This window comes from Onychomys torridus, chromosome 7 (assembly GCF_903995425.1).
Source record: "Onychomys torridus chromosome 7, mOncTor1.1, whole genome shotgun sequence".
Classification (NCBI taxonomy): Eukaryota; Metazoa; Chordata; class Mammalia; order Rodentia; family Cricetidae; genus Onychomys; species Onychomys torridus.
The window spans coordinates 32,815,192-32,837,839 of NC_050449.1; the positions used below are offsets into that span (position 1 = coordinate 32,815,192).

Here is a 22,648-nt window from a genome sequence, read left to right on the forward strand (position 1 = left end):
TTTATTAACATGTTCTTAGCTTTGTTTTATCCAAAATATTAATTTAAACATTTATCCACAATCCCATTTTTATTGTTTAGAATACTACTGTATAGATTTATCACCATCTATCACTTAGTTATTGCCGATCACTCAAGGTCTTTTAGTTTATTACAAATAAAGTTATTATCAGTTCTATGCTGATATGAACATATATGTTAATGTAAACAATATCTAGCTGAAATATTTGTAAATTATGTTAAGTGCCTACTGTGTTAAACTCTTAGCCATTCATACACCTGCACATCTACTTCTGAATGAGGTAAAACTTAAACATATAATGATGGTTATAGATAAGAGTTGCAGTTAGTCTATTTTAAATCCAAAACCTGATTTCATGTTTTTATTTTAATTTTAACAGTTTGAATGTATGGATATTTTGTTTTGAACTTGATGTCACCAGTGATGAAATATACAAAATGTGTTTTTATGTGCTTACTGTTTCTTAATTTCATTTTATCAGTTCTGTTCTTAAAGATAATACTGACTAATAATACAACCAGACAGTGGTTCACTCACAGGACTCCACTCATCTCTGCTGCACTAATGGCTATGGATATAATTTGTTATCATTGATGTCAATCAAGATTTATTTTCCTGCATTATGAATAAATATACTATCGGTAATAATGATGACTTTGTTATGCTACAAAAGATACATTATTATTTAGATAAGAATTTTTTTCATAAGAATTCTTATTCATACAAAATTTGGGAGGAATTTAAGTGCTAGAGAAAAGCAGTAAATGTGAGATCTAGATTAAAGGCTTGATGTGTTACAAAGCCTTCATCTTAATTTTTAAAGGAAAAAAAGCCAAAATTTTAAAAATGTATTTAAGGGAAACTATTGTTATATCCAAGTTACTTAGGGATAAATAATGTTCATATATTGTGACAGGAAAAGTAAAATGAATCCCTTCTTCTACCAAGTATACACATTGTGTTCTTTTTACATGGTAAAAAGTCAAGCCATTTTATTTGGGGCTTAAATGAAGCAACTAGGACATGATGGCCTTAGACAAGGCCTTGCTATCTAAGATCCACAGAGTGCCAGTACTGGTTCCCTAACACTTCCCCAATTAGCACTTTGTTTCCCTCTTTCACTATCCAATCTAATGACCAAGCACTCCATAAATGTTTATGTGCTCATTAGAATAGAAAATATTGTTTCTATTGTATTTCTTCTTTAAATAAATGGTTTTTGGAAATACTTATTTTACTTTTTTGAAATTATATTTTAATTACATCCTTTCCCATGACCCTGTCCTCCCTCCAAACATCCTATGTACTCCTCCTCAATCTCTTTCCAATATCTGGCCTTTATTTTTCATTAATTGCTATTACATAGACATAGTAAAGTCATGGATCTTGGAAGAGATCTTACAATTGCCATTTTACTATGCCATTAAAATATTTAACTACATTAGGTTTCAGAAGTCACAAACAGATGGCAACACCATATGACTGAAATGTTTCCATTTTTATCAAGAACCCCAGGACTGTGAAATGGGAGCTTACTTATTGAAAATATTTAGGGAGAAAATAGAAAGTCATGTGTTCATGAAAACAGTATATTAAGGACGAAGTAAAAGAAAAGAAGTTGTATGAATAATATCATAAACCATGAAAAGGAAAGGAAAATTTAAGATATTTTGCTAACTGGAAAGAGACAGTCCTTGATGATTAAATAATTTATTAGTTCACCTTGAGCAATTTGCCCTTGATCTTCAGGTCTTTAGAGTAGTAGTGATATCCGCATTATCCATTTCACTGAAAGGAATAACGTTTAAAGATGTTCTGGCCATAGGGCAGGACACCCATCCTCACCAGGAAGGTTCCCCCTCTCCAAGACTCTCTGGTGAAACCTACAACTTCCATGCCCTGCGACCACACCCCAGCGAGAGACCCCAGCCACTTGCAGAGACTTAGAAACCAGCCCCCAGCTTACGTCCTGCTCCAGAACTCCCATCTGGACCAGAGGAGAGTGCCTGGGGTTATAGTCAGAGAGGCAACCTCTTCTGGGTCCCAACCCTGGGCACCAGCCATCCTGGGAGAGCCTGCCCAACTTGGCCCCAGATCCTGGCCATTCGTCAGCTTTCAGGAAGGCTCCCCTTTTCCAAGACTGCAGGCAGATCCTGCAAACGCCACACCCTGCCCCCACACTCAATTTCCCAAGACCCCAGCCACTTCCTGAGACTCAGAGACCAGCCCACAGCTCCCATCCACCCCTGAACTCCCCCATCTGGACCAGAGAGACCCTCTGGTGGACATTACAACCTCAACGCCTTGCCCCAACATCCATCTGCCAGAGACCCCAGCCACTTCCAGAGACATAGAAACCAGCCTCCAGCATTCCATCCTGCCCTGGAACTCCTATCTGGACCAGAGAGCCCCCAGCTACCAACTGCCCCAGAACTCCCATCTGGATCAGAGCTTCCATCCTACACTGGAACTCCCATCTGTACAAGAGGAGCTCCAATCTGGAAAAGATAAGGAGACTCCAGGGACTTCCTGAGACTCAGAGTCCAGTCCCCAGCTCCTATCCAGGCAGCACTCTCATCTGGACCAGAGCTCCCATCTGGCCCAGAGCTTCCATCTGGACCAGAGAGAGGCTCCCTAAATCTATCAGGTCTCTCTGGACCAAGTACACAGATAAGACCAAGAACGAATCCACAAGGAGATGGGCAGACGCCAAGGCAGAAGTACATACAACAAAATAAAGAGCAACACAGCATCACCAAAACCTAGCCCTTCTCCAACAGCTAGACCTGAACATCATGGAATGGAAGAAGAAGAAGAAAACAACCTTATAAGTAACATTATGAAGAGGCTAGAGCCTTATATAGAAGAAATCAAAAATAAAGTAGAGGAACAGACAAACAAAAAAAGGGAAAAATGCTATAAGAAAACTAGAGGAAAGGACAATTAAAGCAGAAGAAAACAATAAGTCCCTAAAAGAAAATCAGGAAAAAGCAAGGGAAACAGTCCAAGACCTGAAGAGGGAAATAGAAAAAAGGAAGAAGACCCTAGCAGAAGGAATGCTGGAAATAGAAAATCTGAGTAAACAAACAGGAACTTCAGATGCAAGTATAACCAACAAAATGCAAGAAATGGAAGAGAGGATCTCTGGTGTTGAAGATACGGTAGAAGAAATAGATTCATCAGTCAAAGAAAACACTAAAACCAACAAAGTCATGACCCAATATCCAAGAAATTTGGGACAGCATGAAAAGACCAAAACTACGAATAATAAGGATAGAGGAAGGAAAAGAATACCAACTCAAAGGCACAGAAAATATATTTAACAAGATCATAGAAGAAAACTTTCCCAACTTAAAGAAGGAAATGCCTATGAAGATACAAGAAGCCTATAGAACAGCAAACAGACTAGACCCCCCCAAAAATGTCTCCTCGCCACATAATAATTAAAAAAACTAAACATACAGAATAAAGAAAGAATGTTAAGGGCAGCAAAGGAAAAAGGCCAAGTGACTTATAAAGGTTAAGTCATCATAATAACACCTGATTTCTCAATGGAGACTTTGAAAGTCAGAAGGACCTGGACAGATATAATGCAGACACTAAGAGACCATGGATGCCAGCCTAGACTAATATACCCAGCAAAACTTTCAATCATCATAGATGGAGTGGACAAGACCTTCCAAGACAAAACCAGATTTAAACAATACTTATCTTATCTACAAACCCAGCCCTACAGAAAGCACTAGAAGGAAAATTCCAACCTAAGGAAGGTAGATAAACCCATGAAAACACAGGCAATACATAACAGCACAGTAGTAAACCCCAAAGAAGAGAAGTACACACACACTACCACCAAAAAATAAAAATGATAACAGGAACGAAAAATCACTGGTAATTAATATCCCTTAATATCAATGGACTTAATTCACCTATAAAAAGACACAAACAGAATGGATACGAAAACAGGACCCGTCTCTTTGCTGCATACAAGAAACACACATCAAATTCAAAGATAGACACCTCCAAAGAATAAATGCTGGGAAAAGACTTTCCAATCAAATGGTCTTAAGAAGCAAGCTGGTTTAGCCATCCTAATATCCAGCAAAATAGACTTCAAACTAAAATCAATCAAAAGAGATGAGGAAGGACATTACATACTCATCACAGGAAAGATCCACCAAGATGAAGTCTCAATTCTGAACATTTATACCCCAAACACAAGGGCACACACATATGTAAAATAAACATTACTAAAGCTTAAATCACATATAAATCCCACACATTAATAGTGGGAGACTTCAACATCCCTCTTTCACCTCTGAACAGATCAGCCAAATTGAAACTTAACAGAGAAAAAATGGTCTTGACTGATGTTATGACTCAAATGGACTTAATCAATATCTACAGAACATTCCACCCGAACAAAAAAGAATATACCTTCCTCTCAGCACCCCGTGGAACCTTCTCTAAAATTGACCACATACTTGCCCACAAAGCAAATCTCAACAGATACAAAACAATTGGAATAACCTCCTGTGTTCTGTCAGACCACCATGGTTTAAAGTTAGATTTCAACAACAGAAAAAACTACAGAAATCCTACAATCTCAAGGAAGCTGAATAATGCTCAACTGAATCACCAAAGGGTTCAGGAAGAAATAAAGAAAGAAATTAAAGACTTCTTAGAGATCAATAAAAATGAATACACCACATACCTACACTTATGGGACACTATGAAAGCAGTGCTAAGAAGGAAATTCATAGCACTAAATGCCCACATAAAGAAGCTGGAGAAATCTCACACTAGTGACTTGACAACACACCTGAAAGCTCTTGAACAGGAAGAAACAAAGTCTCCCAGGAGGACCAGACACCAGGAAATTATCAAATTGAGAGCTGAAATCAATAAAATAGAAATAAAGAGAACAATACAAAGGATTATTAAAACAAAGAGTTGGTTCTTTGAGAAGATCAACAAGATAGACAAGCCCTTTCCAAACTAACCAAAAGACAGAGAGAGAGCATCCGAATTAACAAAATCAGAAATGAAAAGGGGGACAGAACAACAGACAATGAGGAAATCCAGAGAATCAGCAGGTCATACTTCAAAAACCTCTATTCTACAAAACTGGATAATCCAAAAGAAAAGAAAATTTTCTGGATAGGTACCACATACATAAATAAAGACAAGATAATTTAAATAATCCAATAAACCCTAAGGAAATAGAATCAGTCATTAAAAGTCTCCCAAACAAAAAAAGCCAAGGACCAGATGGTTTCACTGCAGAATTCTACCAGATCTTCAAAGAAGACTTAATACCAATACTCTTTAAATTGTTCCACACAATAGAAGCAGAAGGATTATTACCAAACTCCTTCTATGAGGCTACAATTACCCTGATTCCTAAACCAAACACAGATGCAACTAAGAAAGAGAACTAGAGACCGATCTCCCTCATGAACACTGATGCAAAAATACTCAATAAAATACTGGCAAACAGACTCCAAGAACACATCAAAACAATTATCCACCATGATCAAGTAGGCTTCGTCCCAGGGATGCAAGGGTGGTTCAACATATGAAAATCTATCAATGTAATACACCATATAAACCAACTCAAAGAAAAAAAACACATGATCATCTCACTAGATGCAGAAAAGGCATTTGACAAAATTCAAAACCCCTTCATGATAAACGTATTGGAGCGATCAGGAACACAGAAACATACTTAAACATAATAAAGGCAATCTAAAGCAAGCCAACAGCCAACATCAAATTAAATGGAGAGAAACTCAAAGCAATACCACTAAAATCAGGAAGAAGGCAAGGCTGTGCCCTTTCCCCATACTTATTCAATATCGTACTTGAAGTTATAGCTAGAGCAATAAGACAAAACAAGGAGATTAAGGGGATACAAATTGGAAAGGAAGAAGTCAAGCTTTCCCTATTTGCAGATGACATGATAGAAAATATGAGTGAACCCAAACATTCAACCAAGGAACTGATACAGCTTATAAACACCTTCAGCAACATAGCAGGATACAAGATCAACTCAAAAAAATCAGAAGACCTCCTATATACAACAAACAGACTGAGAATGAAATCAGAGATACATCACCATTTACAATAGCCACAAATGATATAATATACCTTGGGGTTACTCTAACTAAGCATGCAAAGGACCTATATGACAAGAACTTTAAGTCCCTGGAAAAAGAAAGTGAAGAAGATGTCAGAAAATGGAAAGATCTCCCATGCTCATGGATAGGCAGGATTAACATTGTAAAAATGGCGATCTTACCAAAAGCAATCTACAGATTCAACGCAATCCCATTAATTTACCAACACAATTCTTCACAGATCTGGAAAGAATAATACTCAACTTCATATGGAAAAACAAAAAACCCAGGATAGCCAAAAGAATCCTGTACAATAAAAAAACCTCTGGAGGCATCACAATCCCTGACCTCAAGCTCTACTATAGAGCTACCATAATAAAAACAGCTTGGTACTGGCATAAAAACTGACCTGTGGACCAAGAGAATCAAATTAAAGACCCTGACATTAACCCACACACCTATGAACATATAATTTTTGACAAAGAAGCCAAAACTGTACAATGGAAAAAAAGAAAGCATCAACAAATGGTGCTGGCATAACTGGATTTCAATATGTAGAAGGCTGCAAATAGATCCATATCTGTCACTATGCACAAAACGTAAGTCCAAGAGGATCAAAGACCTCAACATAAATCCAGTTACTCTGAACCTGATAGAAGAGAAAGTAGGAAGTAGTCTGGAACGCAATGGCACCAGAGATCACTTTCTAAATATAACACCAGTAGCACAGACACTGAGAGAAACAATTAATCAATGGGACCTGTTGAAACTGAAAAACTTTTGTAGAGCAAAGGACAAGGTCAACAAGACAAAGTGACAGCCTACAGAATGGGAAAAGGTCTTCATCAACCCCACATCTGACAGAGGGCTGATATCCAGAATATATAAAGAACTCAAGAAATTAGACATCAAAATGCCCAACAGTCCAATTAAGAAATGGGCTATAGAACTAAACAGAATTCTCAACAGAGGAAGTTCAAGTAGCTGAAAGATATTTAAGGAATTGCTCAACATCCCTAATTTTCTGGGAAATGCAAATTAAAATGAATCTGAGATACCACCTTTCACCTTTCAGAATGGCTAAGATCAAAAACACAGAAGAAAGCTTATGCTGGAGAGAATGTGGAGAAAGGGGAACTCTTTTCCACTGCTGGTGGGAATGCAAGCTTGTACAGCCACTTTGGAAATCAATATGGCGCTTCCTTAGAAAATTGGGAATCCATCTCCCCCAAGACCCAGCTATAGCTCTCTTTGGCATGTACCCAAGGAATGCTCAATCATACCACAAGGGCATTTGCTCATCTATGTTCATATCAGCATTGTTTGTAATAGCCAGAACCTGGAAACAACCTAGATGCTCTTCAACTGAAAAATGGATAAAGAAAATATGGTACATATACACAATGGAGTACTACTCAGCAGAGAAAAACAATGACATCATGAAGTTTGCAGACAAATGGATGGATCTAGAAAAAAATCATCCTTTGTGAGGTAACCCAGACTCAGAAGGACAAACATGGTATGTACTCATTCATAGGAGGATACTAGATGTAAAACAAAGATGGCTAGACTGCTACACAGCTCCAGGGAGGCTACCTAGAAAATGGCACCCTAGAAAATACACAGGGATCACCCAGTGACAGAGAAATGAATGAGATCTACATGAACAACCTGGACGACAGTGGGAGTAATGAAGGGCAAGTTTTGAGGGAAAGAAAGCTTAGGGGAGCAGGAGATCCCAGCTGGATCAAGAACAGAAAGGGAGAATGAGGAATAACAGACCATGATAAATGATGACCACATGAGAACAGGAATAGGCAGAGTGCTGGAGAGGTCCCCAGCAATCCACAATGATACATCCTCTGTAGACTGCTGGCAATGGTCGAGAGAAAGCCTGATCTGACCTGGTCTGGTGATCAGATGGCCAAACACCCTAATGGTCGTGCTGGAACTCTCATCCAATAACTGATGGAAGTGGATGTAGAGATCCTCGGCCTGGCCACAGGTGGAGCTCCAGGTGTCCAATTGTTAAGAAAGAGGAGGAACTATGAGAGTGTGAATTGTTGAGACCAAGATTGGAAAAGCACAGGGACAAATAGCCAAACAAATGGAAGCACCTGAATTATGAACCAAAGTCTCTGGAACCCCCAGCTGGATCAGGCCCTCTGGATAAGTGAGACAATTGAATAGCTTAATCTATTTGGAAGGCACGCAGGCTGTGGGCCCGGAACCTGTCCCTAGTGCATGAGCTGGCTGTTTGAAACCTCGGGTTTACATAGAGACACTTTGCTCAGCCTGGAAGGAGGGGACTAGACCTGCCTGTACTGAATCCACCAGATTTAAATGAATCCCCAGGGGAGTCTTGGCCCTGGATGAGATGGCAATGCAGGGGAAGGGATGGGGGGAACATCAGGGTGGGAGTGGGAGTAGGGAGGACAGGGGAACCCATGGCTGATGTGTAAAATTAAACACAAATATAATAATAATAAAATTTAATAATAATAATAATAATAATAATAATAATAATAATAGTAGTAGTAGTAGTAGTAAAAGAGATACAGTGATTAAAAAAAACTTGGATATAAGGTTATGTTGCTTTGGAAAAGAGGCTCTGCTTTTGTTTCCACAGGTACCAATATGTTGTGGATTTATTCCACGTTAATATGAATCAGGTTTGATCAAGCCAGGCCTCCTGAATATTAACAGGTGGTACCTATCAACAAAGGCTAGGACTTGACTAATATCTCAAATTTTCTTAGGATCCCCATAAGTTTGGCAGCACCCCCAATTAGCAGGAAGTAGTATGAGAAGCCATGCCCAAATTTCCAAAATATCATTTATAAATGTTTATTCTTATTTAAAGGAGGTTGATTATAAATATAATCCCTTTCCAAAGAAGAAAATGGGATATAGGAATATAGATAAAATGTTAGATTATTGAATCTGCTTTTAAAGAGCAACAACTTCTTTGAAATATTTTACATTGCTTTGGATTTTGGTTTATTGATAAAAATTTAAATTTAATTTTGTTATACTGTGTATATATTTCTATTCTTTTAAAGGTATTACATTTATGAAACTCATTTAAATTGCAATGTATAATTAACAAATGCAGACTAATAATTAGTCTTCTTTGATAGTCAAATTTATAGTCATGTTAGTTATTTTTTGTATATACAAATATATATTTTAGTTAGGTAGGTAATCTTCAAACATTTCAATGACCTACAGAATATGGCATAAAATGTTTTAAGAATTTAGACTTTTCTAGACTTTGAGACACGTCTGTTGCTATCAGCACCAATTACTTCAAAGAGGATGATAGGCATCAAAGAAACTCATTGTAGAGTTTGTGGCAAAAGTTGGCCACTAGGCAAAAAAATGCTCTTGGACTGCTTGATGGGATGTTGTATAAACAGGACATGCAGGACCATAGAAAAATGACCACTGAATTGTGCCAAAATAAGGCAAGATTGTCCTTTAGGTTCCTGCTTTGCAGAGGAGCCTGCCAGACATTCTACAGGACACAAGGAGAAGCAAAAGAGAAACTCTAGACCTATAGGCTGAAGACGGATGCCACAACATTGAAGAGGAACTTTGGGTTACTGTCCAGGCAGCCAGATGTCTCTGTCATTCTAGATTTTTGAAAGTTGATTACAATGAACTTCTTGTTTACTTAAGTAATGTTATATGTTTCTGGGGTCTTTGATGGAATTGAAGATTAGATAATTATAATTATAGCTTTCTTTAGTTATGATAAAAGAAAAATTAGATACAAAACTTCAGACTCACAAAATAGGATTGATAGTAGAATATTTTCTAATTTTGCCAAACATAGAGTAGACATTGTAACTGTAATTCCTGCTTGATAACTGTTATATATTATTTTACTAAGTTAAAGTTAAAACCATACTTTTTTATTAGATAGAAAAGGCGAAGTGCTGTAGGATATCTTTCTGTATGATATGAATATATGCTGTTCCCATTGGTTAATAAATAAAGTTGCATTGGCCTATGCCAGGGCAGGATGGAGCCAGGCAGGAAAAATCAAGAGATATAATGAGAGGATAAAGTAGAGTGGGGGATATGCCAACCATGGCTCAAAAAGCAGCAAGATGCTAGCAGCCTGATAACAACATGGTCACATGGCAACTTATAGATGAATAGAAATGGGTTAAGTTATAAGAGCTAGCTAGCAAGAAGCTTGAACCATAAGCCATCCAGTTTGTAATTAATATAAGTCTTTGAGTGGTTATTTTATAGGCAGGTGCTGGACCATGGGGCCAGGCAGGAACAAAGAAATTTCTGCTACACACAACTTTTCTCTTTAATCTTAAAATTACTTAATCCCACCATCTAGCCCATTATTTCAAGTGCTCATGAGTAGGAACAGTCCTCTAGGTTAGATGTGGCAAGTCTATCTATTATTAAAATAGTAATCTTTGTTATTGTTATAATGGTTATATTAGAAACATTTTAATTGTATCTTAATGTGTATACATTCTAAAGAAAGAGCTGCACACTCTGCTGCAAAGAACAAAGTAACCCTGAACAAGAGGATCTTAGGATTGGCCAAGCTCACACAGATACTTTTATATATAGGATGCAAGACACTAACAAAAAATTTACATTGAAAAGAAATAAGCTCAGACATTGAATAGACACTTTATACAAATTAACTTTCTCAATGTTTAGCACAGGCTATATCCTATCCTCTTCTATAATACCCAAGCATGAATCATTTCTGTGATTTGAACAAGTTTCTATATCTCTTAGCATGCAGATTGGGTCCCACCATAGTACAGTATAATGTCTCTTTGAGTATTCTGCCTTCCTAGTGTTCATAAACAGTAGCTTTTAAGATTGTGGGTTTTTCAAAATATGACTTTAATTTATAGTGGATGTATGATCTCATGATGAATTCTCATAAAATCCCATTGAGGTTTTAGTAATGAGCTGCAATTTCCAGATAGGGACATTAATATGCAAATTTTAGTATTCACACAAAGTAAAGAAGGCATACCCAAATATTCAAACTGCGAGTTTAATGCTCTTTCCATTACACCTTCATGCCCTCAGAAAGTTAATTAAATAAAAACACTTCAGGAGAGGGAAAAGTCATTCAGAGATTTTTCTTCCAGATTAGGAGAAATCTTACTGGCTTCCCTATGACTATCTCCTCATCTGTTTATTCAGTACTTAGTAATACTCCACTATAACTCTGGTGATGGAGACAAGTCTCTCAACCATACTGTGTCAGAGGCAAAAGGTCTCAGTGACACAGAGACATCCTGTCTTCTGAAAGTGATTCCCAATAGTGGATCTCAGATTAAGATACATTGTGAAGAATACATCTGTCATGTTTGCCTCTTTTTAGAAATAATGACATGTTTCTTTGACTCCTTAGGAATCACAGTACTCAGCCATCTTTCAAACTTTCCTGGTCCATAAGTAACTTGTATTGTTCTTATCTAAGAACGTGGGTCTCTCACTTTTTTAAGAGGGGATGTAATTTTTGTTTTTGTTTTTGTTTTTCGAGACAAGGGTTTCCCTGTGTAGCTTTGTGCCTTTCCTGTATCTCACTCTGTAGACCAGGCTGACCTCAAACTCATAAAGATCCACCTACCTCTGCCTCCCTACTGCTGGGATTAGCCGGGCAGTGGTGGCGCATGCCTTTAATCCCAGCACTCTGGAGGCAGAGCCAGGCAGATCTCTGTGAGTTCGAGGTCAGCCTGGGCTACCAAGTGAGCTCCAGGAAAAGGCACAAAGCTACACAGGGAAACCCTGTCTCGAAAAACAAAAAAACAAAAACAAAAGCAAAAAACCTACTGCTGGGATTAAAGGCGTATGCCACCAATACCCGGCTTACAGGTTTTTTTGTTGTTGTTTTGTTTTTTTTGAGCTGAGGATCGAACCCAGGGCCTTGTGCTTACTAGGCAAGTGCTCTACCACTGAGCTAAATCCCCAACCCGGAGATGTAATTCTTATCTTTTAAGTCCATGAGTCGGTAGTAAGTTAAAAATAATTATATGAAAACAACTACATACTTAGTCTTAGTTGTTACTGTTTCTGTGATGAAACATCATGACCAAAGGTATACTGGGGAAGAAAGAGATTATTTTACTCACAGTTCCATATGACACTTCATCATCAAAGTCAGGGCAAGAACTCAAGCAGGGCCAGAACCTGGAGACAGGAGCTGATGCAGAAGCCTTGGAAGGATGCTGCTTACTTGCTTGCTCATCATGACTTGCTGCTCACCTGCTAACTTATATAACCCAGAACCACCAGCCCAAGAGTGGCACTACCAACAATGGGCAGGGTGCTACCTCATCAATTACTAATTGAGAAAATGCTATATAGACTTGCCCAGAGCCCATTACTATGGAGGCATTTTCTTAATTGAGGTTCCCTCTTTTAAAATGACTTTACATCAAGTTGACATAAAACTATCCAACAGAGGGAGTATGGGTGGAAGTTAGTCATTTTCTCAGTGAAACAAGTGAACAAAATCATGGAGATTGGTGAAATAATGATCCATAGGAGAAGATTGGTTTTACAGGAAATGATATCTATATGCAAATATTTCTAAAGGGATGTACAAGGAAGATGTTGAATCTATTCAAGCAATGTGTTTGGTGATAGAGCTTTATAAGTTGTTCCTCACAAAGATACAATTGATTTCTGAAAAGGAATTATGTTAAAATTCTCATTCTCTTCAGTTTGTAACTATAAAGGATTTTTGAATAATAAGACTGATGAATTGGCTTGGTTATCTTAGGAGATCCTGTTTTGTTATGGTTCTAGGCAGCAGCATCATGGGAACAATTAAATGCAACATTTATCACAGAGTTTGGAAAGCAGAAAATCTCACACAAAAATTGCTTAAGTATAAAAATATACTATTATAACACATCTATACTCTAAATGCTTTGCATTTTCTCATTTTAATATGTAATAATCATGTAAACATAAATATCTTGTTTCCTTTTCAAAAGAGGGTATAAGTGTAAATTTCTATATTTTTCCCTGAAAAGTACACCCTTTTCACATTTCATAATCCATATATCAGATTTACTAACATGCTTAACAAAGTCAGATAAAAAATTTCCCTCTATTACTTTCTGTAGCAAATATCAAACTACAGTGCATGAAGGAAGAAGCAGCTCTATTATTCTAAGCAATCATACAGCTGATTTAAAATAAGGTTATATTATATATTAAAAGCAAACACTTGAGGATTTTTGCACCAGAGGAGTTCAGGTCCTGCTATAAATCTCTGCCTGCAAAATGGGCAAAGAAAATAATGTGGAGATTCAACACTCATTAACACAAATATCCATAAACAAAAACTATTACAGAAAGCAGTGTCCAGTTGCAATTCTAACCAGTTAACAAGGAATTTCTTGAGGCCCAATGTAGCCAATTTTGACAATAAAGACTCTGAGTTTTGTTCCTGGAGTTGGAGAGGGTTTTTACAGAGATCAGAGAAAAAAATTCCCCTTGCTTCCAACAGGGGGAGAAAAAAATGAAATCACTCAAAGGGATATCAGGCCATTTTGTCTTTGACAAAGTCTGACCTCAGGAGGCTGTACACCCAATCACTAACCTGAGTTTTTGTGCAGCCCAGCAACAAGCATTCTTACCCACTGCACCATCTATCCAGCCCCTACATTTTATATTCTTAATTGATCTAACAGATAACATTTTGTTAAAAAATAATTGTCAATAGCAATACATTTAACTATCAACACATGCATATATAAACAAATTAATTATAGCAATAATACAAAATTGAGCCATCTTTCCACCTCTAACACTCTGTTAATTTTGCAGGTAGCAGTATGTTCACCTCAAGGGCTTATGGTCTACCCAGCTGTATGTACATGACTCAATTAATGACACCAGGCATGACTGTTAGCTTGTAGAGAGGGCCATAAGTCCAATTATTGGTTACAGCCATAACACTTTTGTTACTACTGCAACATTGAACAAAGCTTTCAGGCCAACCATGAATCACAACTAGGCAAGACTGTTGATGACTTTTTTTCTGCAGTCGAATGAACAGAACCCTTCAGCATTCTGAAAGGCAGCCAATAGAGCTGATTAGTGCTGCTGTGACTTCTCCATGCCCTATGACTCATGAAGTATGTGGCGTCTTCAGCAAAAATGTCTTCCCATCAAGTTCTGCATGGTAACTATCATAGTTAGGGTTTCTATTGCTGTGTTAAAATACTATAACAAACTTGACATCTGGAGTGCTGATACCTCCAGCCTTTGCTTTGGATATACTGGGTGTTTGTGATTCCTGATAATATTTAACACTATTTTTTTTTCAGTTTGAATGAAGAGAGAGATGGTATTGAACTCTTAGACAATTTTTGATAGGATGCCATTTTCACAATATTAAGAGTATGGGAGGTATTTCAATTGTGATTATCTTTGATTTTTTTCCTTTGATGTCATAAACTTGCATTATAGAAGTCTTTCATTTCCTTGCGTAAAAGAAATAAATACAGGTATTCCAATGTATTTTACTATTGCACATCACTGTGGATGTTATTTTCCCTGATTTCATATATATATATATGAAGTCTTCTGGTCTTTGTGTGTTGGTTTTGTAGTCTTATACATTGATAAATGTTTTATCAGCTATATGTGTTTTCCAATTAGGTTTTTCGGCTCTCCTTTGTATAAAATCATTTCATTAGCTATAGTGATATTTTATTTGTATTGAAATGTGATTTTATTTGTATGTCAATAAAGTTGCCTTGGGGTCAGAGCAAGCCAGAGCAGAAGCTGAGAGGTCAAACTGTTGACCTTGTATACATCCTAGTTCACAAAAGAGTCTGTCAGATACGCTAAGCCTATAGGCTGAAGATGATGCCCCAACACTGCGGAGAAACCTCAGGTGACTGTCCAGGCAGCTGGCTGTTTCTGTCAACTCACTTTTTATTTTTTGTGGAAGTTACTTGCATGCACTTCTTGTTTTTATTTTTTATTAGGTAGTATTATTTCCTTCTTGGGTCTCTAAGGGAGTTGAAGATCAGTTAGTTATAGTTATAATTATCTTTGTTAAGGATTTCAGAAAAACTCACTAAGAGCTGTAAGTGTATAAATTTGAAAGACGTTATAAGACAGTTCCCTTAGCAATAAAAGTTAGGATAAAAGGTGAATCAGGTACATTCTGGACTTACCAAAATAGGATAGATAATGGAATTATTTTCTCTGAATTTGTCAAATACAAATGGACAAGACATTGTTTAGATATTTATTGTTTGTATATATGGTATATATAGTTATTGTACTTTTGTATATAGTTTTTCTTATATTAGTTATATTTTTTCCTTTTTTTCTTTTTATTAAAATAGAAAAGGGGAAATATAGTGATATTTTATTTGTATTGAAATGTAAATTTATTTGTATGTCAATAAAGTTGCCTTGGGGTCAGAGCAAGCCAGAGCAGAAGCCAAGCAGTAGTGGGGCACGCCTTTAATCCCAGCACTTGGGAGGCAGAGCTAGGAGGATCTCTGTGTGTTCAAGGACACAGCCAGCATGGCAGACACATGCCTTTAATCTCAATACCAACCATAGAAGACCTGGAGGTCTGTACAAATAGGCAGTGACGAGGAGGTCATGTGGCTGGGTTTACAACCAATGAGAAAACAGAACAGAAAGTCTTTAAATAGACAGGACGCACAGAAGTAGGTCTCTGGCAGAGAGGAAGAACAGCAGAAGCAGTGAAGGGTAAGGTTTTCCACTCTTGCTCTGACCTTGTGGTTTTTAACTCTGCAATCGGTTCTGTGTTTCTTATTTAACAAGCTGGTTACATCTACAATTAGCAAATAAGGATACTTTGATTTCTCCCTCTCCTATTTATATCCCATTTATTGTAGACCTGTATTATTACTTTGGATCAGATATCAAGGTCTATATTTCAGAAGAGTGAGGAGTGGGCCCCCTTGTCTTATTCATGATTTTAGTTAAATTATTTGAATTTCCTTCATTTAACATAATAATGGTTGTAGGCTTGTATATTGGTTTTATTATATTGGGATATGTATCTTGTATTTTCGCATTCTCCATGACTTTTATCATGAAAGGATGTTGGATTTCATCACAGGCCTTTTAAGCATCTAATGAGGTGATCATGTTGAAAAATGAGTTGATATTCAGATGGATTTACCTCTAAGTGTTATCTGGTCTTTCAGTGGCATTCAATATTTTTTTGTTTTGTTTTGTATGTTTAGTGTTTATGGGAAGGGGTACTCTCTTTGGTGTCCCATACTCTTCTTGTCCCTTGATTAGCATCTCTGTCCTTAGATTTAGGGAAGTTTCATTTGGTGTGTGTGTGTGTGTGTGTGTGTGTGTGTTTGCCATCTCACATTGCTGATTTTCTTTCTTTATGTCTTACTCATGCTCCTAAGTTTCCTCACTAGTTTTTGTTTCAATGTTTTTAGAACATTATCATACACTGTATTTTGATAATATTCTTCCCACCCTGATAGCTCCTCCTCCCCTCACTACTCACTGAGTCTCATGTTCTCACCCCTTTCTCTCTCAAAAACTCTAAACAAAAGCCAAAATAAAAGAAAAATATAAAATTTATAAAGTCCATTTTTGTGTTATCCAACTATTACTGAGCATAAAGCCTGTATGGTGTATATACCTGGTATCCCTCTATTGAAAAAAAAGTGATTTTCAGTCTCAGATTTGGAAATGCTCCTTCAATAATTCTGACAAATACATATTTTCTGTGCATTTATTTAGGTTTCTTCTTCTATGCTCAAGAATCATAGGTCCCTTGTTTTTGAGTGTCCTATGGCTCTGTTCTTAAGTTGTATTAGACTAACCTTTTTTTTTTTTGACTGAGTGATTTACTTCTTTGTCTTCAAGTCCTGATATTCTCCTTTCCACTTGATTCATTCTACTGCTGTGTCTTTCTATTTAATGTTTTGTTGGATTTGTTGAATTTTGCATTTCAAAATTTATTCAGTTTGGGTTTTCTTCAGAAGTTCTATCTTTGAATTAATTAATTAAATTGTTTCATTTCCTTGCTTGTTTTACCCATTCACTTAACTTTGTATTTTCCTAGGCTACATTCCACATTAATATCCTATTTGAATTCTTTGACTATACTTATAATTTCTACTTTGTATTATTTGTCTGTGTTTTCATCTACATTATTTTTTAATGAAGATAAAGCATCTTGTTTTTCTTTTTTGTGTGTGCTGTTTGTGTTTTTGCTATGGGACATAGGTTTAGCAAGTTTTTGTCAGACTTTCATTAGACCACCAAGTTGCATATAATGACACAGAAACCTATTAATTATAAAAGCTTGATGTTTTCTTGGGTCTTCTCCCAACTAGTTCTTAATTATTCTATTTCTTTTTCAATTTACATTCTGCCACATGGTTCCATTACCTCTTCTTAGTATGGCCCATCCAACTTGCTCTGAGTTTGCTGGAGAAATCAAGAGCCTAGGTTCCTCCTCCCAGTCTCCCTCTCTCTGCCTGGAAGTCCTATTCCTGCCTAGCTATTGACCCTTCAGCTTGTTATTACACAAATCACTTCAATATATCTTCATAAAATGTAAGAATATCCCATAACACATGGGCATCTGGAGTTAGACCCTTAGTAGTGTCTCTTTGATAAGACATCTGTGCAGGCTTTGAGTTATGTTGTTGGGATCTCTCTTGTTTCTTTCTTTCTTTTCTTTTCTTGTTTTTTCGAGACAAGGTTTCTCTGTGTAGTTTTGGTACCTGTCCTGCATCTCTCTCTCTCTTTCTTTCTCTCTCTCTCTGTAGACCAGGCTGGCCTTGAACTCACAGAGATGAGCCTGGTTCTGTCTCCTGAGTGCTGGGATTAAAGGTATGTGTGTGCCTTGGCAGCCTAGCGGAATCTCTCTTATTTCTTAAAGTTATGAAGTTTTTTGAGCAGCCAGATGGTCCTTAACGTTAAGACTTGGGGCTACTTGGTGTTGACTTGCAATTGGAAGATCAAAAGTGATTCTCCCATGCATGTTGAAATCCAAGGGTCTTACTGAGCTGGCCTTGGGATAGATGGCCCTGCCTTCACTGGATACTGCAACAAGAGAGCTGTCCCCACTCCCACAATTGGGAAAGATGGCCCCACCCCTCACCATGGGCATGTACTTCATGTGGGTAGCACAGTAGATCTGAACCTGTTGTCCAGTACACAAAAGACCCAACCTTGAAGCTGGAGCTGAGCCTCTAAGCCCTCATCATCTGTCATATGGTGGCAAGGATGAGGGAAAGATGCCCTCTAGCCCCAGCCCCTTTATACTGCAGGAGGCAAGAGAGCCTGCATCAGTGTCAGAAGAGTGGGAGAAATAGCCCTGCCCCTCAACAACTGCAGCACACAGGAGAGTGCACACTGCACCCTGCCAGGGCAATACTCCCCTGTTGTTAGGGGTGCAGATAAGCCAGCCCTGAGGGTGTGAGTGCAGACAAACTGACCCTGCCCTCCCTCATATATCCCCCCACAGCAATGGGAAAGAGGGCTCTGCACTTCTCCTGGGCAAGGCAGTGGAGCTAGCCCTGAAAATATGGTGTGGGTAAACATGACCTGAGGGCCTGAGAGCAAGAGAACTAGCCTTGTTTCTTGATGCACGCTGCCTTGGGTGGGCTGACTGAGGCAGTACTGGAGAGCTCATCCAGGTGGTGAAGATGGGGGAAAGCTGGCAGGCTGGCCAGTGCAGAGACCATCGAGGGCAAGAACCAGAGCTATGAGATAGCCCATCCCAACATCCACCTTATCTATGAACTATTGAAGCACGTGAAGGGGAAGAATCTAAAGATCCAAAACTGCAGGGTCAGCATGACATAGAACAACAGGTCATCCAATAGGAGCCTCCAGTGAGAGTCTGTTATGGATGATGTAAGAGAGCCAGAGGCCTCAAAGCAGACCAATGATTCATGACAGCAAAAATTTGCAAGCAAAGATGAAAAGAATAAAGATTGGACTGTATGACCTGACTCACTAGGCCACACCACATGAAAGAACTAAAGAATAAACTGTATGATCTGACCCACTGGGCCACACCACATGAAAGGAATAAAGAATGAACTGTGTAACCTGACCACTGGGCCACAACACAGCTTCTGTGACAAGATTCTCCCCACCCCACTCTTTTTGTTTTGTTTTATTTGCTTTTTAAAATTTTTCTTTTAATTTTTCCTTTGTTTGGGGGGTTAGCAGGAGGTCCCAAGGGCAGAGGGCAAGAGGAGGGACAAGGATCATAATGAATGACAAGAAATCCACAAAGAATCAATACACTTTTTAAAAGGAGTGGTTATAGTTCAGTCAGGGCAAGGTTCAGCTTGTTAGCATAATAGTGAGTCCAGTGGTGATAGCAAGTTCTAAGAGTAGATTTTCAGAAGTCTATGGGGGTATACATAGAGTCTCTGTTCTTCAGATCACAAGGTTAAGAATCATGACACTGGGAAGAACAGACTCTGCTTGGATATCATATGTTCTAGGCTGTGGCCAGTGGAGAGTGGGTGTTATCTTTAAGATAGACAGCTCTTAAGGAACAATACCTGAATTTAACCTTTGCTTTCCAATGCATGTGTGCACACTCAACCACATATATGTAGGCATTCTCAAAAAACACAAACATACACATGTACACCCAAAAATTAAAATAATAAGATAAATAAAAACAATATTTTCTCACTTGTGCAATGATTTATTTCAGAAAAAATCCTCAATACTAATATATTTAAAACTTTCTCTAGTAACATAAGTAAGAAGGCTAGCAGTTGTCTTACAGACTGCTGAGGAATTTGTGAAATTTACATATGATGTACTTTAACTAAACCAGAAAATGGTGAATGGAACACAGCATGGTTAATAAGGAACAACTATGTTGGTTGCATATTGGCTGTCATATGCCTATATTAGGGGAAAATAAATATCAAAATCATTAAGATCTGATAGTAGCAAATACATTCCAGATACAAAGAAAATGTTAGTGACCCCAAAGAAGAAGATATGAGGTGGGCTATTGGGGGAATAGTATTATAAAGACCATGGAAAAGAAATAAAGTCATAGAATTAAATGAGATGAAGTAAAATTACATAGACTGACTAAAATAAAGCATATTCTATACATAACATGCAGTAGCCACAGATTAAGAACTAATGAAATATTTTACACATTATATTTTTCATAAGAATGGTCTTTTTTCTATGATTTTCTTCAGTGCAATATTGACATCCTTATTCCTTAGACTGTAGATCAGGGGGTTGAGCATGGGCACAATGATGGTGTAAAACACAGAAGACACTTTCCCTTCATCCATTGAGCTGGATGATGATGGATTCAAATACATAAATGCAGCAGAACCAAAAAAGACAGCAACAGCTGAGATGTGGGAGCTGCAGGTACTGAAGGCTTTGGATCTGCCCTCAGTAGATTTAATGCGTAAGATGCTAATAATGATGAAAGTGTAAGAACTAAGGATGGTCAGGGTGGGGGCAATGATATTAACCCCACTAAAAATTAGAATCATCAATTCATTCACATAAATACTAGAGCAGGAGAGCTTAAGGATAGAAATAAGGTCACAGAAATAATGGTTGATCAAATCAAATCTGCAGAAATGAATCCTAAACATACATCCTACATGAGCCGATGCACAAACTACACCTATAATATAAACTCCTAATACAAGAGAAAGGCAGGCCTGTTGAGACATGATGATACTGTAAAGCAAGGGGCTACAGATGGCAACATAGCGATCATATGCCATTACAGCCAGCATGTAACATTCAGAAATAGCAAAAATGAGAAAGAAGTAAAGTTGAATCATGCACTCAGGATAGGAGATGTCATTATTCTCCATCACAAAGTTCACCAGCATTTTGGGGGTAATGACAGTAGATTGGCAGAGGTCAATGAAGGAGAGACTGCTGAGGAAGAAGTACATGGGGGTGTGAAGGTGGGAGCTGAACAGGATCAGGATGATCATGCCTAGGTTCCCCAGCACTGTGAGCAGGTAGATTCCAAGGAAGAGGAGGAACAGGGGCAGCTGCAGCTCTGGTTGGTTTGTTAACCCAACAAGAAAGAATTTAGTCACTGTGGAGTGATTACCTTTTTCCATGCCCTCTGTTCAGATTCTGAAAGGGAAAAATAGAGCATTTAGAGACATGGTTGTTCTTCTTTTGGGAGCAGGTGCCCCCTAAAATTCTATATGATCACTTCCCTCTGTACCATCTTCATTAGGTGGAAGTTGTCTAGTTTTAATATTTGCTAACCTTGAGTTTCAAAATTAATAATATTTTATAGAAAACATTTTATTTGTGTTTGTAGTGTTGAAAAACTTTATGCTGTCAGTTTTCTATTTTCAACATGTCAAACCTTTGAGCCTAGTGTTTATAAATACTATTTCTAAACCACATCATTTACTGCAAGACACACTTGGACAAATAAAGTAGCTGGTTTGAGTCATTATTTTAAAATATTTTGAAGAGGACAATTCCACCTAATTCACAAGTGGAAGAGACTTATCAATCAAAGTTGTTGTTAACTATGTCCAACCAATTGTTAAGCAAATGACAATTACTGACAAAATTTCAGGAATAGCAAATGTTAGTGCCCCAAGTTTTCTTCTTTTCCCTTCAATTTCCATAAATTAGAGGGTGTCAAAGGCAGAACTATAGAAATAGAGAGTGAAGAGTTACAGATTGGTTTCCTTGTTCTGTTATATAATGAATATATATATATATATTTCAAAAAGTAAAAATTCATAATAATTAGAACTGAATTATCTTTATTGGCAGATGATATGATTATACACATAAGTGACTCAAAAAATTCCTCCAAGAAACTCCTCCAGTTAATAAACTCTTTGAGCCAAGTGGCAGAATATGAAATTCACTTATATAAATCAGTAGCCCTCCTATATACAAATAACAAATTGACTGAGAAATAATCCAGGGAAACAACATTTTTCATAATAGTCCTATAAAATATATAATATAAATTATAAACAATATAATATATATTATTATAAATATAAAATATATTATAAGCAATATAAAATATCCTGAGGAAACTCTAACCAAGCATGTGAAAGATTTGTATGCTAAAAACCTCAAGTATTTGAAGACAGAAATTGAAAATGGAAAGATCTCCCATGCACATGGGTAGGTAGGATTATATAGTAAAAATGACCATCCTACCAAAAGCAATGTACAAATTCTATCAAAAGTTCAACAGAATACTACATAGATCTGGAAAGGACAATTCACGATATCCTAAACTAAAGATATACCTCCGCTTCAATGAAAAAATCAAATTCATAGACCCAGAGAAAATAAAGGGAAATGCAGACTTTTTCATGAAAATACAAATCTTAGAATATAACAATGATGGCATATTATTGTAGGTTACTCTAATACCTTATTACAGAATGACACCTGAAAGTTCTCTCATGTGGCTTCTCAGTTCAGGTGCTACTGAACTGGAATAAAACCAAGAG

At 37.4% G+C, this 22,648-nt stretch overlaps 1 protein-coding gene across 1 annotated transcript; it reads right to left on the reverse strand.

The window, feature by feature from the left end:
* Positions 1–20,332: 20,332 nt before the first annotated feature.
* On the reverse strand, positions 20,333–21,268 carry LOC118587421 (olfactory receptor 146-like). The gene has a single exon (XM_036193372.1). The coding sequence runs from the start codon at positions 21,266–21,268 to the stop codon at positions 20,333–20,335; it is 936 nt and encodes a 311-aa protein (XP_036049265.1).
* Between the last annotated feature and the right edge of the window lie 1,380 nt (positions 21,269–22,648).